This window comes from Colletotrichum truncatum (assembly GCF_014235925.2).
Source record: "Colletotrichum truncatum strain CMES1059 chromosome Unknown Contig_0009, whole genome shotgun sequence".
In the NCBI taxonomy this organism is placed as follows: domain Eukaryota; kingdom Fungi; phylum Ascomycota; class Sordariomycetes; order Glomerellales; family Glomerellaceae; genus Colletotrichum; species Colletotrichum truncatum.
The window spans coordinates 2,422,903-2,438,123 of record NW_027222406.1 but is presented as its reverse complement, the minus strand read 5'-3'; the positions used below and the strand labels follow the sequence as shown (position 1 = coordinate 2,438,123).

General features: G+C 40.2%; 2 protein-coding genes across 2 annotated transcripts; both read left to right on the top strand.

Moving 5' to 3' along the window:
* Positions 1 to 2,340: 2,340 nt before the first annotated feature.
* On the top strand, positions 2,341 to 3,030 carry CTRU02_213193 (uncharacterized protein; the record flags this gene model as incomplete). The annotated part of the gene is made up of 1 exon (XM_036730809.2): positions 2,341 to 3,030. The coding sequence occupies one exon, from the start codon at positions 2,341 to 2,343 to the stop codon at positions 3,028 to 3,030; it is 690 nt and encodes a 229-aa protein (XP_036577339.2).
* Positions 3,031 to 7,186: 4,156 nt separating this feature from the next.
* CTRU02_213192 (uncharacterized protein) lies at positions 7,187 to 7,675 on the top strand (the record flags this gene model as incomplete). The annotated part of the gene is made up of 1 exon (XM_036730808.1): positions 7,187 to 7,675. One exon carries the CDS (start codon positions 7,187 to 7,189, stop codon positions 7,673 to 7,675), a length of 489 nt encoding a protein of 162 aa, XP_036577338.1.
* Positions 7,676 to 15,221: the final 7,546 nt, after the last annotated feature.

Here is a 15,221-nt window from a genome sequence, read left to right as displayed (position 1 = left end):
AAGCAAGAAGTTAAGAATCTAAGTTACTAAATCGATACTATAATCCTATAGTTCCTCTAAAAAGGATATATTAATTAGCTATATCTAGGCGCCTTCGATAATAATATAACTAATACGCTTAATAATACTATTTATAAAAGGCATATAAGCAATAGTCGTATTATAATAAATACCCTTAAAGTAAGGGTTGTTAAAAACCTTGATTAACGTCCCACACCCACTTCTGGGCACCCCCCACATTTGGGCACCCCATTTACACCAAAAACGCCGTTTTTCGAAATTCTATATTAAACTAACTACTATACTTACTAAGAAAAGAAATATATATAAACTATGTTAAGTATAATTATAGCCATCTAATTTTTTATAAAGGTTTAAATATAATAATAGTTATAATATAGAAGTTTAAAACTAAAAGCTTTAAAATGTTAGTAGATACTAGTAACTTACTAGTATTCCTTAACATTAGAAAAATATATTTTCGCTCATATATACTTATTTAAAAAATCTAGGAAATTAATATTTATACTTATTAAAAGTATATAATTATATCTAAAAGAGATTTAAAAGTATTACTTTAGTAAATATAGTATAATTAAGGGTTAAAATTCTATAATAGAAACTTTTCTTAAGGGAAATTTTAAAATATTATTCTAAGCTTAAAGAATTTTTTACTAAGTATAAGAATATATAAATCTACTATATCTTACTTAAAAATTCTAATCATATTAGTTAAATATCTCTACCTATTTTATATATTAAGATATAGGCTAGGTAAATTAGTATTATAAATGTTAAACCTTGAATTTATAATACTTATTATCAATAATACTAGTATATAGCTACTTAAGTATTATAATTAAGTCTTAATCTATTTAACATATATTTATTCTCTTTAATAAGTAAAGTATTTAGTTTAATATAGAATTTCGAAAAACGGCGTTTTTGGTGTAAATGGGGTGCCCAAATGTGGGGGGTGCCCAGAAGTGGGTGTGGGACGTTAGCTTAGGAGTATTATTAAAAACCTAAACCTTAGGCTTAAGGCTAGTAAGACTATAGAATTTAGTATCCTATTTCTTAATAGCTACTAAGATAGTAGCAAACTTATAGTTAGGTAGAAAAACAACCTAATAGTAACTACTATACTTATCTATAAGGTATAAAACCTAATAGTTCCCTTTTATTAATAAGGGAAGAATACTAACGAGATTAAGGTAAATTTTATTACCGATACTTATAAGTAAAAAGGGTTAGTCTCGACTAATCCGTTTAGTAGATTTGCTTAGATAGCAAGACTTATAAAAGAAAGCGTTAATTTCTAACGTTATAAACCGAATGCTAACACGGTAGCAAGCCTTTATAATACGTAATAGGTAGGCGTAAACTAGCCGGCGGTATATTAGTTTAAGAGACAGTCGCTAGGTAGCCTAGAAGGCTATAAGGCTAATAGCAATGTCTTAAGGCATATAATTTCCAATATCATAAGTCTTAACGACGTAAACGTTAGAAACCTAATAAACTTTAGCAAAGGAAGTATGCTATATTACGTATATAAAGCTTAAGGTCTGCTAATTATATTCTACGTAATTACGATAAAGTTTTCTAGGGCTAAGTAAGTTAGCTAGGCTAGAAAGGTTATACTTAATATTATAAAGTATCTAATCGTAAATAACGTTAAGGTTAGTAAGGTCTAAGGTTTAGAAGAAGACGGTACCTATGCTAAGTAACTAGACTAAAGCGCTAGAGGCAAAAGTAGAAGGTATTAAATCGCTCTTTTTAACATACTTAATAAAATATCGCAAGTTATTAAAAGTTAAAATAGTATAACTAGAATCGAGAATAATATCGTCTTAAGTAATAAGGTTATTATAAGTAATAGTAAAAACTACTAGGCTAGCGATAAAGGCAAGGGCAGACTAACCTAAGATAGTAGGTAACGCTTTAATAATAGTCTAGCAGGTACTATTAATGTCACAGTTCTATTAGACACAACAGTAGGGATGCCACAGTTATAGGGCTGCCAGTGTGGCTGCCAGTGGGGCTGCCACACGTGGGGCGATACTGTCGCCCTAGACCGCCCTATAGGTATATTAGACCACCTGTTCGCTAGACCTAGGATAGACCTAACCTAATGGACAACAATGACTAGAACGACTTATTAACTGTGACAAGTGGTAGCACGACCTACTTTGCGATCCCTCGCGACCTCATAGTTAATTTTTCAGCATAGGCAAATAAGCTACTTTTTTCAATCCGTTAAGAAATACTAGACCGTGGCTAATCCGCCTGCACCAGGCTAATTCTGCTGCTAACGCTGCTGCTAACGCCGACGCCGCCAATATGCGCGCACTAGCTATACTATTCGCCTCCCCTCAAGACCCTACGCGAGACCATCACCCCTCGCACCGTCAACGCCGTTATCCCTCTACGCCTACGCCAGCGTGGGACCCAACGGTATGGCCGTCAATTGACGACCTCGAGGCTATCCAGACCCGCCAACAGCGCCCAGAGCCCTGCCGGAAGTATAGCGCTAGATTCCCCAGCAAGAACGCTCTCTTCCGCCACGTCTATGCCAATAGCTGTGGAAGCCAGTTTCGCTGTCGCATCTGCTATAGCGATTTCACATCTCGCAACGCCCTATTCCGACACCTACAACAAGGCTGCCAGCCCTCAGCCTGTAAGGCTAGAATCCCACAGCAGGAGACTGCTAAGACTGCCGAGACTGCCGAGACTACTACCGAGACTACTGCCGAGACTACTGCCGAGACTACTGCCGAGACTACTGCCGAGACTACTGAGACTACTGCCGAGACTGCCGGCCAGACCATAGAAGTTATAGAACGGGCTTCTGCGCCGTTTCTACAGACCCTCTTCAACGCCGCTAAGCATACCCATATCTATACCGAAATTAGCCTCTGTATGACTATGCTACAGTCCCAACGACAACAACAGCAACTGCTTTTCCTACCAGACCCAGGGAGAAGATTCGCAGCCATAACAAACATTCAGCAACAATACAGAGTATTCTAGCCCGACGCCGACAGTAAGTACGGCAGGGAGCCTATATTCTATGACTAACAGACACTATGCTACCGAGACGTAGATCTATGGCTCTCAGCAATTAGAAGGAAAATCGTTAATCCATACGCTCGAGACGAAGTCCTCCGAGAATGGCAGAGCCTACTCAGAGGTAAAGCACTCAGCTGGTGGGAATATCACCTTAGGCCCGTAGAAAGGAACCGGTATAGGGCCCTAGGATGGTACGGCCTACAGAAGGGACTAAGTGCCCGCTTTAGGCCAACCCAGCTAGTTAATTACAGCCAGCCAGCCAGCCAGCCAGACAGTTACGCCCAGCCAGACAGTTACGCCCAGCTAGTTAATTACAGCCAGCCAGCCAGCCAGCCAGACAGTTACGCCCAGCCAGACAGTTACACCCAGCTAGTTAATTACAGCCAGCCTTAGGCATACCCCCCTATTACGCCTAGCACTAATAGAGGCCTAAGGAAGTCATGTTATTAAGCCGTTTAAAGTCATGTTTAGGCAGCCGAAACGATCGGGACGATCGTCTTTTTCGGGACGGGCACCTGTCACAGTTCTATTAGACACAACAGTAGGGATGCCACAGTTATGGGGCTGCCAGTGTGGCTGCCAGTGGGGCTGCCACACGTGGGGCGATACTGTCGCCCTAGACCGCCCTATAGGTATATTAGACCACCTGTTCGCTAGACCTAGGATAGACCTAACCTAATGGACAACAATGACTAGAACGACTTATTAACTATGATAATTAACAAAAGTAAGCTAATCCTAGCAGTAGCGATCGCTATATATATACTTTCTCGCTTTTTTAATCAACTTATCCCGGTTAACATAGTATAGAGGGATAAGATTAAGGTAGGCGATATAGCATTTCGTAGTCTCGTAATTATAGTTATAATAGTCGTACTTCTTCTTTTCCTTAGAGGTAGTAATAGTAAAGGTAAGGTAACGATAGTAGTAACGGCTAGAGAGGCAAGATGTTACGGCTAGCTAGTGATAATAGGGTTTCTGCTAACAGAAGTTAAGGCTACGATACTAACAATAGGTCTTGCGTCGTATATAAGTATATCATACTAGTAGATCGAGGGTTAGGGTAAGGTGATTAGTCTTATACTAGGTAACGAGGTATAGTAATATTACAAACTATAAGCTAAGCTAAAAGTCATCGAGGATAAATTATAAGTTGATTGCTAAAGAACTATCTAAAAGTCTTTAAGCAGGTGCTTAGGTCTTAGTCTATATATAAGTCTTAAAGTAAGTATTCTAGGTAGCTTTAGTAAGCGCTTACCTTGCTTATCGTAAGCGCTTACTTATCTTAGCGTAAGCGCTTACTAATTCCTTATTAATACTTACCTTCTTATTATTACGTAACCTATATAATAGTTCTTCTATTTCGGTAGTAACTTATTATTTCCTATATATCTTATATATATCTAGTAGTATAGCTGCTAGCCTAAGTAAGTCTATTAACTTTCTATTAAGCATAACGAACAAGTCGTAACATTAGGTCTCCCCCGAAAGGTCTTATCTTCAAGGCTTATAAGTAGGTATATTAATCCTAGGTTAGGGATCCTTAATTATACTTCCTTTAATAATGCTAATACTATGTTAGGTCGCGTTGAAAAATCGAAGTCCTCTCCTAGCTAAGGTACTTCTACTCTTCGTCGTCTTACTTAATTACTCGAGATTGCTTAGTCTAGTTTTAAGGTTATAGCTTATACGTTTTGTTAATTAAAAAGGTTATGATATAAGATGCTTAAGCGTTATAAGAAGTATAGTAAGTATACTCGTCGTAGTCGTTCTTACGATGCTATTAGTATCGCTATCTATACTTATAAGTCTTCCTTCTTACTTATATTACGTATTTTACTAAATCCCCTTAGTAAATCGCTTACTAGATAAGTCTAGTCGTCTTAAGCGTAAAAAGATAGCTAAGGAAGAGGTATTTAAAATAAAAGTTGCTATTTTATATAAAGCGTAAGTAGAAATAGATAAGTCGTTAGCTTGTCTTAAAAAGTTATATAGTAAGAAACGAATAGTATTTAAAAAGGGTTAGTTAGTAATAGATAAACTTCCTACGGAGGTAGTCTAGGCTCCTAACTCTCTAAGTCCGGAGTCTTCTATAGTAATAGGTTTATAAGTAGATAATTACGTAGACTTAATTAACTAGGATACGGTATTATAAAGTAATGATTTCGTAGCTTAGGTTACCGTTAGCTTTTTATTCTTTTAACTATTTTAGTTGCTAGGCGTTATTCTTACTATCCCGGTATTTTATATCCTTTTGGTAGTTATATATTGCTTTAGCTTATATGTTTTTCTTCTTCCTAATATTTATATAGTTTTTCTAAAGTATTTTTTAAGTATTTTGCTAGTTCTTATAAATTATCTTTATATCTATAGCCTTTCTATTTAATAAAGTATTTTAGTTAATAGTCTTTTATTATATAATAGTCTAGAACTTTCTCGACTTTATACTTAGTATCGTTAATATCTACTTCGATATAATTACTTATATATAAACCTTTTAATACTAGTTTAAGAAGTAAGATATAGAAGACTAAGTAATATTTTATAATTTCTAATAGTTTTAACTTATAATTAACTTTAGAAATTCTCTTAGTAATTTCGAAAGGTTTTAGTTTCTTAAAGTCGAGTTTATTACTAAGTTGTTTCGTTTTAATATTACGTCTAAGGAGGTAGGCGCTATCTCCCTCTTTAAAAGATAGTCTTTTATCCTTAAACAGTCTACGTATTTTTTTATTCGTTATCGTATAAATTCTAAGTCTTTTAGTAGGTTTTCTTAGATTTTCTTAAGTTTCTTAATATCTATAATAGCTTTTATCGCTACTAAACCTTATCAAGGTTCTCTATATATAGTAAGGTTAAATCTATAGTTAAGAAAGAAAAGTAATTCTTAAGTACTTTCTCCTACTATGCTATTATATACGAATTATGCTATAGGTAGTAACTTAACCTAATTATCTTGTTTATAGTTAATATAGTATTTAAAATATATTTCTAAAATCTAATTAATTCTTTTTATTTATCTATTGGTTTATAAATAGAAAGTAATACTAAGTTTATACTTTACTCCTAGTTATAAGATTAAAGATCTCTAAAACTTAGATATAAAGATAGATCCTTTATTAGATACGATTTCCTATAATAATCTATATTAGCTAACGATAATTCTAAAGAAGGTATATACTAAATCTTCGGCTATGCTTAATTCTAAGTAAGGTACGAAATAAGCATATTTAGTAAGTCGCTTTATTATAACTAATATACTATCGTATTTTACCTTAGTAAGTAGTTTTTTTAATAATAGTAGCTTAATTATAAAGTCTAGTAAAATCAAGTACTATAGTATAAGAGGTATTAATAATAGCTATAATTCTCTATATAGTTTATATCTATTAGGCTTGCTTTTAATATAGACTTTATAATCCTTAATTACTTCGGCTATATTCTTATAAGTAACTTATTTATTATAATATTATCTAATTCTCTTCTAGGTTTTAGTAATACCTTAGTAGCTTGTTACGGCCAGCTATCTGACAGTAGGGTTCTGCTAACAGAAGGTGCAGTAAGAGACTAACACTGGTTCGTAGAGGTCGTTCTGGTAGATCGTAGGGTTAGGGTAAGGTGATCAGTCTTACACTATGGTAACGAGGTTCTTAGTATTCACAATACTGAGAGATAAGCTGAAAGTCATTCGAGGATGAATCACAAGTTGATTGCTGAAGAACTATCTAGAGGGCTTGAGCAGGTACTCAAGTCCTGGTCTATATAGGAGTCTATCTACACGTATTGTCTGTAGTCGTTGGAGATCATATTGATCGAACATGATCCGTTGGCCCCCAACTCTTCTTGGATCATTCTGACCTAGAATGATTCATCACGTGACTTGTTCCGTTCTATAGTTCTTCCGTTCCGAGAGGTTACCTTTTGTTCCCGTGGCCCTGCATACAAAGTCCTGTCATAACCGCCCAACCGAGTGGGTCCTGTTAGGTGTATCTAACGGGTCGTAACATCAGGTCTCCCCTCGATGGTCTTGTCCTCAAGGCCAACATAAGTAGGTCGTGGCTTCCCAGGTTGGGGAGTCGTCAATCGTGCTTCCTTGTTTATTCATGATGCTGACATCATGTCAGGTCGCGTTCAAAAATCCAAATCAAAGAACCCTGTGGCTTATAAGGAACTTAGCCAGCTTGTCGATTTGTTCGGGTTCATCATGCCTGTCCCTTGTTCCGGTTGCGCGGCTGCCGGTGTCGACTGCGTCGTTTCCGAAGTTAATTCTTCTCGTTGTTCGCGTTGCGTTGCCGATAAGCATTCTTGCGACATTCACGGTCCTTCCGCGGCTTCCCTCATTCGGGTTCGGCAACAGAAAATAAAAATTGATGATGAGCTTGAGAAAGCTGAAGAAGAGCAGTTAGCTCTTATGGCGAAGATTCGTCGTTTACGAAGGCGTCGCAAGGACATCAATCGTGAGGCGACTGATCTCATTCGATCTGGTTTGCGGCGTGTGGAGGAGGTTGAGAATGAGTATCGTTCCGAGGTTCTTGGTTTGCAGAGTGCTAGCTCGGAAACTGTGGGTGTACTTCATTCCCTGGGTGCTATTGGCGTCGTGGATTAGTCTGGCGTCGGTTTGGACGACTAGGGTCCAGAGACGTCCTCTAGTGCCAGTATTGTTAGAGTTCTTCCTGAGCGTGTTCCAGGTTCTTAGCTGGTTCCTACGAATCGTCTTCGTGTCCATAGTTTTTCTACTTAATGAAGTATTCTATTATTTCGTTATTCCTCCGGTGGTCTAGAATACGTTCTACTTCGTATTCGGTATCATCTGTTTCCACAATGATGCAGTCTTCGGTGTATGTACCGTCCGGTACTGGTTCTAATAATGAGACGTGAAAGACTGGGTGATATTTCATTGTTTCCGGTAGTTTCAACTCGTAGTTGACTTTGGAAATTTTCTTCGTGATTTCGAAAGGTCCTAGTTTTTTGAAGTCGAGTTTGTCGCTAGGTCGTTTCGTTTTGATGTTTCGCCGTATGAGGTAGGCGCTACCTCCCTCTTTTAGGGGTGGGCCTCTTACCCTATGTCGGTCGGCGTGTTTCTTCATTCTTTGCCGTACGAATTCGAGTTCTTGGGGTAGTTTTTGTTGGATTTCCTTAAGTTTCTTGATGTCTGCTACTGCTTTTATCGCGGCAGAGCCGGTTCGGGGTTCTCTATAAGCGGTAGGGTTAAATCCATAGTTAAGGAAGAAAGGTGATTCTCGCGTGCTTTCTCCTATTGAACTGTTGTATGCGAACTGTGCGGTTGGTAACAACTTGACCTAGTTGTCCTGGTCGTAGTTTACATAACTCCTTAGGTATGTTTCTAGGATCTGGTTGATTCTTTCCGTTTGTCCGTCGGACTGCGGGTGGAAGGCAGTGCTGAGGCTGTGCTTTGCTCCGAGCTGCGAGATCAGGGATCTCTAAAACTTGGACGTAAAGACTGATCCTCTGTCTGATACTATTTCCTGGGGCAGGCCGTGTTGGCTGACAATGATCCTGAGAAAGGTGTATGCTAAGTCTTCTGCCGTGCTTGATTCCAAGTATGGTATGAAATACGCGTACTTCGTAAATCTATCTACAACCACTAGTATACTGTCGTACTGTACTTTAGTGAGTGGTTCTCTCGATTTTGGTAGTTTGACGATAAAGTCTAGAGAGATTAAGTGCTAGGGTGCTGGTAGTGCTGGCAATGGTTGTAATTCTCTATATGGTTTGTATCTGCTAGGCTTACTTTTTGCGCAGACTTCGCAATCCTTGATTGCGTTAGCGACGTCTTTTCTTGTTACTTGCTTGTCGTGGTGTTGTCTAATTCGTTTCTAGGTTTTCGTAACTCCTTGGTGACCGTGAGCGGGTGCGCTGTGTATCTCCCTGATCTGGTCGTGTGTCATTCTTCCAGTCGTGCTGGTCTTGACACGGTCGCCGATCATTAAGAGTTTCGCGGCGGGTACGAGGTCGCTATTGTCTTTTTTGAGGATAACCTGAGTTTCTTCTGGGACTTCGTCCTTGTAATCGGGTCTTCGGCTGAGCGCGTCTGCTCTGCCGTTTTCTGATCCTTTCCTGTAGATGATTCTGAAGTTGAATTCTGAGAGGAATTCTGACCATCTGATTTGTCGTTTGTTGAGCTCTTTCGAAGTGGTGAAGTATGCTAGATTCTTGTGATCCGTGTACACTTTTACTTCGTACTTTGTTCCTGATAGTTGGGGTCTCCATTCTTTGAATGCGTCGATAATTGCTATAAGTTCCTTATCATGGATCTGGTAATTCAGTTCAGGTCCTTGGAACTTCCTTGAAAAGAATCCACAGGGGTGTAGGACTCCGTTCTCGTCCCTTTGGCCTAGCTACGCTCCTTCAGCTTCGTTCGAAGCATCCGTTTCGAGCTCGAAGGGCTTCTCAGGGTTCGGAATCTGGATGACGGGTTCCGATGTGACCTTGTCCTTGACTTCTTGGAACGCTTTCTGTTGTTTGTCTGTCCATTCCCAAGGTGTATTTTTCTTAGTAAGTTCGGTAAGAGGCAATATCGTTTTAGAGTAGTCTTTGAGGAATTTTCGGTAGAAGTTGACAAATCCTAAGAAGGATAGTATGTCCTTCGGGTTCTCTGGTGTAGGCCATTCTTGCACAGCCTTGATTTTGTTAGGGGACATCTTGATTACGCCTGGCGTGATTATAAACCCTAAAAATTCTACTTCCTATTTATGAAACAGACTCTTCTCTGGTTCCACAAGTAGCTTCGCTTGTTCGAATGCTTTAAGAATCTCGTGGACATGCTTCTTGTATTCTTCCAACGTTTTGGAGAATATAAGGATGTCGTCGAGGTACACAACAACAGACTTGTCTAGATATTCCCGTAGTACTTAGTTGATCATAGTTTAGAATATAGCCGGTGCGTTGGTAAGTCCAAATGGCATGACTAACGTTTCAAACTGTCCTCTTCTCGTTTGGAAGGCTGTTTTCTACTTATCTCCTTCTGCAATTCGGATAAGGTTGTAGGCTCCTTTAAGGTCCAAGGCTGTAAACCATTGGGCCTCGTAGAGTAGGTCTCTTAGTTCCGATATGAGGGGCAGTGGGTAACAGTCTTTGATCGTAATATCGTTGAGTCGTCGATAATCGATACAAAGTCGTTTCTTCCCGTTCTTCTTTGGTACGAATAGTACGGGGCATCCTGCGGGTGATTTCGAAGGTCTGATGAATCCTTTCGCAAGATTTTCGTCAAGCCATTCGTCTAAGGCTTTCATTTCTTCTTGGTTGAGTGGGTATATTTTGTTAAAGGTGGGTTCGTGTCCTTCCTTAATTTCGATCTTGTGATCCTACTTGCTGTGTTCCGGTAATCCGGTCTCGAGTTCTAGTACAAAGAGTTTGCTGTAGACCCTGTATTCAACAGGTATCTTTGACATTGGATCTTCCGTGACTTTGTCAATCGTCGTGGCTGCTAGCGTCCTAGTGCTAATGTCTTTTATCCTTAGCATTAGGCGTAGTCTCGCTTTGGTTGCTGCTAGTAATCCGCATGAGGCCTTCGTCGAGTACTTCTCAGAGGCTGGATTAAATTTTATTCAGCCGGTAACCCAATCGATTTATGGGTTATGTCTTCGTAGCCATGGAATTCCAAGGATAACGTCGTGGTTTCCTATCTCCGTGATGTCGAGGCTGATAAGCTCCTGATGGCCATGGTAGAGCAAAGGGAGTTGCGCTGTCTCCTAATCAATGCTGCCTCCGCCATACTCGACTTCTTTCCCTTCCACATTCCTTAGTCGGTAAGGGTTTTGCTTCTGATTCCATGGTATTTCTCGCTATTGCACTATTCGGGGTGCGATAAAGTTTCCTTGGGCTCCTGAGTCTATCAGGACCTGTATAGTGTATCCGCCCAGGTTTACTGTGATCTTCATTTGTGCGTCGTCGTCGAATATAGCACATAGGGACTTGCTGGGGGAGCTCGCCATGTGTCCCGGACAAGGCGGCTCTCCTAGTTTTTTAAGTAGAAGGCCTTCTCGCCCTTCTTTCGGTCTCTGCCGAGGTTACTTTCTCTGATTCCTAGACGAGGTGGGCTGGGCGTCTCGCCGTCCTGTCCTTGCTTGTCTAGTTCTTGTTGTCGGAATCTCCAACTTTCGCTTTTTGGAATGTAGTAGAGTTTGCATAGGTCTTCCCTGCAATTCCACCAGACTCCCGTGAAGTGGTTTACACACTTCTGAGGGTATTCGATGCTGGGTCGTAGGAATGCTATTCCATCGTTGTTGGTTTTCTATTCTCCGGGTTCTCCCCGTACTTCCCAATATGAGAGTTCTTGTTCCTTATGGGCTTTGCGGATTCGCAGTTCTTCTTTTCTTTTAGGGTATAGTTCGTTTTCTGCTTTCTTTGAGAGATGGTAGGCGCAGTGATCGAAGATGTAGTAGATCCATGCTATCTCCTTGTGTTCTCTGTGCTGTGTCGTAATCCTGGGATCGTCTTCCAAGAATATTTCTTCATCCCGGGTTTGTATGATTGTTGTAGGGATTTTGTTATGATATTCTTCTGCATAGAAGGCGATCTGTTGGCAGTCGTCTTGGGGGTCGATGTATTTGTATTCTAGTACTTCCTTAATTTTTTCTATTCTGTCGAGATGGTGTTCTTCTTCTGCGTCTTCCAGGTCGGTATCGTCTATCGACGTTCCTTGTGGACGTACTTCCGCCGAGGGTGGTCCGTCTACGACGTCTTCAGCCCATTCCGAGATGGGTTGAGGAGTAGCGCGGGTTCTTTGTGGCAATTCAAAGGTCGAGTCGCTGGCTACCGTGGTATATGGTGAGCTCTATCGTTGGCTTAGGTTGTCCTTTGCTTGGTATACTCGGGTCTGGGTGCTGGCGTCCCTGAATTGTTGTTGTCTTAGCATTTCATCTAATTGCTCGGTGGCTTTGCGGGCGTATTTGCTAGCTACCGCGAGGGTTCGTTCCGTCTTTCTATCGTTTTGGGGTCGGTAGACAAATTAGGTTGCTTTGTACTTGAGTTGATACTGTCCTCGGGTGTTTCCGCGTAGTGCGATGCGGCGGTCTCGGGTTTTCCGCATGTGTTGGAGGGTGTCTCTAACTTCGCTGTTGTTTCGAATTTGCATCGTGTAGTTAATAGCGTCTTGTATCCGTTTGATGGCTGTCTCGTTTTCTTCTTCGAGTTTCCTGGCTTCTTCTTCTGAGAAACTTTCCGGGGTATTTACTTCATTCGTCTGTCGATAGTTGGCGAGGCGTGGGATGTCCCATAAGAGTCCCGGTTGGTGCACAATGCTACCATCTTGGAAGGCGTTGTTGAGTTCCGCGGCCTTCTTTGCTTGTTCCCAGTCGTCGAGTAGCTCCTGTCGCTGCTTAGTGTAATCCGGTCCACCGGTGTATCGGTCTATTACAGCAATGGCCTTGGGTATGTTGGTGGTGTCGTATCCCGATCGTCCTGCTGGGTTTTGAGGGTACTATCTACTATTCTCTTTTGCATGCCTGTGCGTGGTGTAATCATTGTCATAGCAGGCTGTCCATCCCTTTTCTTCGTGGCTAGGGATTTTGGTTGCAGCGTTGGCTTGCTTAGGGGTTGCCGTAAGTTTCTTAGGCTGTGTGTAGTGTCTGGCCATGTGTCCTGGCTTGTCGCAGTTGTAGCATTTGAATTCTCTGCGTCTAGGTTTGTCTTTTTGCGCGACGCTCAGGTCCATGGGTCTGCTGTGTTGTCCATGTGCGGTGCTCTGCTGATTGTTGTTCCTGTTGTTCTGGTTTTTGTTGAACTTGTGTTGGGGTTGCTATTGGTATTTCTTTCCTGAGTTGGCTGTTTGACGTTTTTCTCCTTTTTCCTTGCGTCGTTTAAACAGTCGGTTGTCAATCTTAATAGCGTATTCGACATAATCAAGGAAGCTAGGTAGCGTGTCCACTTTGGCTATTTCGTCCTTAACGTCGTCCTTGAGACCCTGGTAGAAAGCGAAGACTTTGCTTTCGTCGGTCATGTCGAGTCTGGCTGCGAGTCGTCGAAATTCTGCGGCGTACATTGTAGCTGATTTGTTTTGTCGTAGGCTCGCTAGTTCTCTTTCTGCTTGTCTTTTCTCATCGGGGTCTAAGAAGAGAGATTGAAGGGCTTTAACATATCTACTGAAGCTGAAAAAGATGTCCTTTACTTCTTGACTGTATCTCTCGATAGGGGTGTCTAGCTATTCTTGTTGGAGGGGTTCGAACCAAGCGAGGGCCTTCCCTCTCAAGAAGGTGGCGGCGTGGACGACACGTTCGGTATCGTTCTGGAACGTGTTGATGTGGAAGGCTTGGTAGGTCCGTATCTGTACTAAGTATCCTTTGAGCTGTCTAGGGGTTCCGTCGAAGGTGGTAGGGGTGTTGAGCTTAAGGCGTTCTCTTCCTTCGACAGGAGCTGATATGACGTTCGCGGCAGCTCGAAGGGTTGTGACTTCCTTCTCTAGTTCTTTGGTGCGGCAGGCTTGTTCCTGTAGCTCCTTGAGGGCTTTGACGTTCTGGTTGAACAGGTTTTTCATTTCCCTGAGCTCGTTGTTGTTCCGCTCAAGTTGCCGCTTAAGTTCTTCATTGTCGTCATCGCTATCGGATTCCTCCTTCATTTCCTGGTCTTGAATCTCTTGGGCCAGATTCTGGGGAATACGTCTCTCGGACGTGGACGAGGTTCCAGGAGTAGGGTTTTCGGTAGTTCCGTGCGAAGACATCTTGTCTTATACTGTTCGTTAGTCTCAAAGGGTAACTTACTGAACAGGAGCAATCAAAGTGTTACGGCTAGCTATCTGACAGTAGGGTTCTGCTAACAGAAGGTGCAGTAAGAGACTAACACTGGTTCGTAGAGGTCGTTCTGGTAGATCGTAGGGTTAGGGTAAGGTGATCAGTCTTACACTATGGTAACGAGGTTCTTAGTATTTACAATACTGAGAGGTAAGCTGAAAGTCATTCGAGGATGAATTACAAGTTGATTGCTGAAGAACTATCTAGAGGGCTTGAGTAGGTACTTAAGTCCTGGTCTATATAGGAGTCTATCTACACGTATTGTCTGTAGTCGTTGGAGATCATATTGATCGAACATGATCCGTTGGCCCCTAACTCTTCTTGGATCATTCTGACCTAGAATGATTCATTACGTGACTTGTTCCGTTCTATAGTTCTTCCGTTCCGAGAGGTTACCTTTTGTTCCCGTGGCCTTGCATACAAAGTCTTGTCATAACCGCCTAACCGAGTGGGTCCTGTTAGGTGTATCTAACGGGTCGTAACATAGCTATATATAGGTATAGTATAGATTTCTATAATCTAGTCGTAAGTTATTCTTCTAGTCGTATTAGTCTTAACTCTTTTACTAATTATTAAGAGTTTCTATACTAGCATAAGTCTTCTATCGTATTTTTAAAAATAACTTAAGTTTCTTTTAAGACCGGGACTATAAGGTCTAGTCGTTAGCTAAAAGTATTAGCTTTACTATTTTCTAATCTTTTATAATAAATAATTTTAAAGTTAAATTCTAATAGGAATTCTAACTATCGTATTTATCGCTTATTAAGTTCTTTAGATATTATAAAATATACTAGGTTCTTATAGTCGGTATAGACCTTAACTTAATACTTAGTTCCTAAAAGTTACGGTCTTTATTCCTTAAATGCTTTGATAATTATTATAAGTTCTTTATTATAAATTTAGTAATTAAGCTCTAGTCTTAAAAGTTTCCGAAAGTAAAAAGCATATAGGTATAGAATACTATCTTTATCTTATTACCTAAGTTGTCTTCCTATAGCGGAATCCGAAGTATCGGTTTCTAACTTAAAAGGTTTCTTAAGGTTTAGGATTATAATAATAGGTTCTAAGCTAATATAGTCTTTTACCTTTTAGAATACTTCTTATTATTTTCCTAACTATTTTATAAAACGTCTTTCCGTATAAGCTTAGTAAAAGGTAATATCGTCTTAGAATAGTTTTTAAAGAATCTTTAGTAGAAGTTAATAAATCTTAAGAATGCTAGGATGTCTTTAAGGTTTTCTAGCATAGGCTAATCCCTAATAGCTTTAACCTTGTTTACTAACATCTTGATTTATCTAGGTATAATAGTAAATCCTAAGAACTCGACTTCTTATCTATAGAAAAGGCTTTTATCTAGTTTTATAAGCAGTTTAGCTACTTTTAATACTTTAAGGATTTAATAGA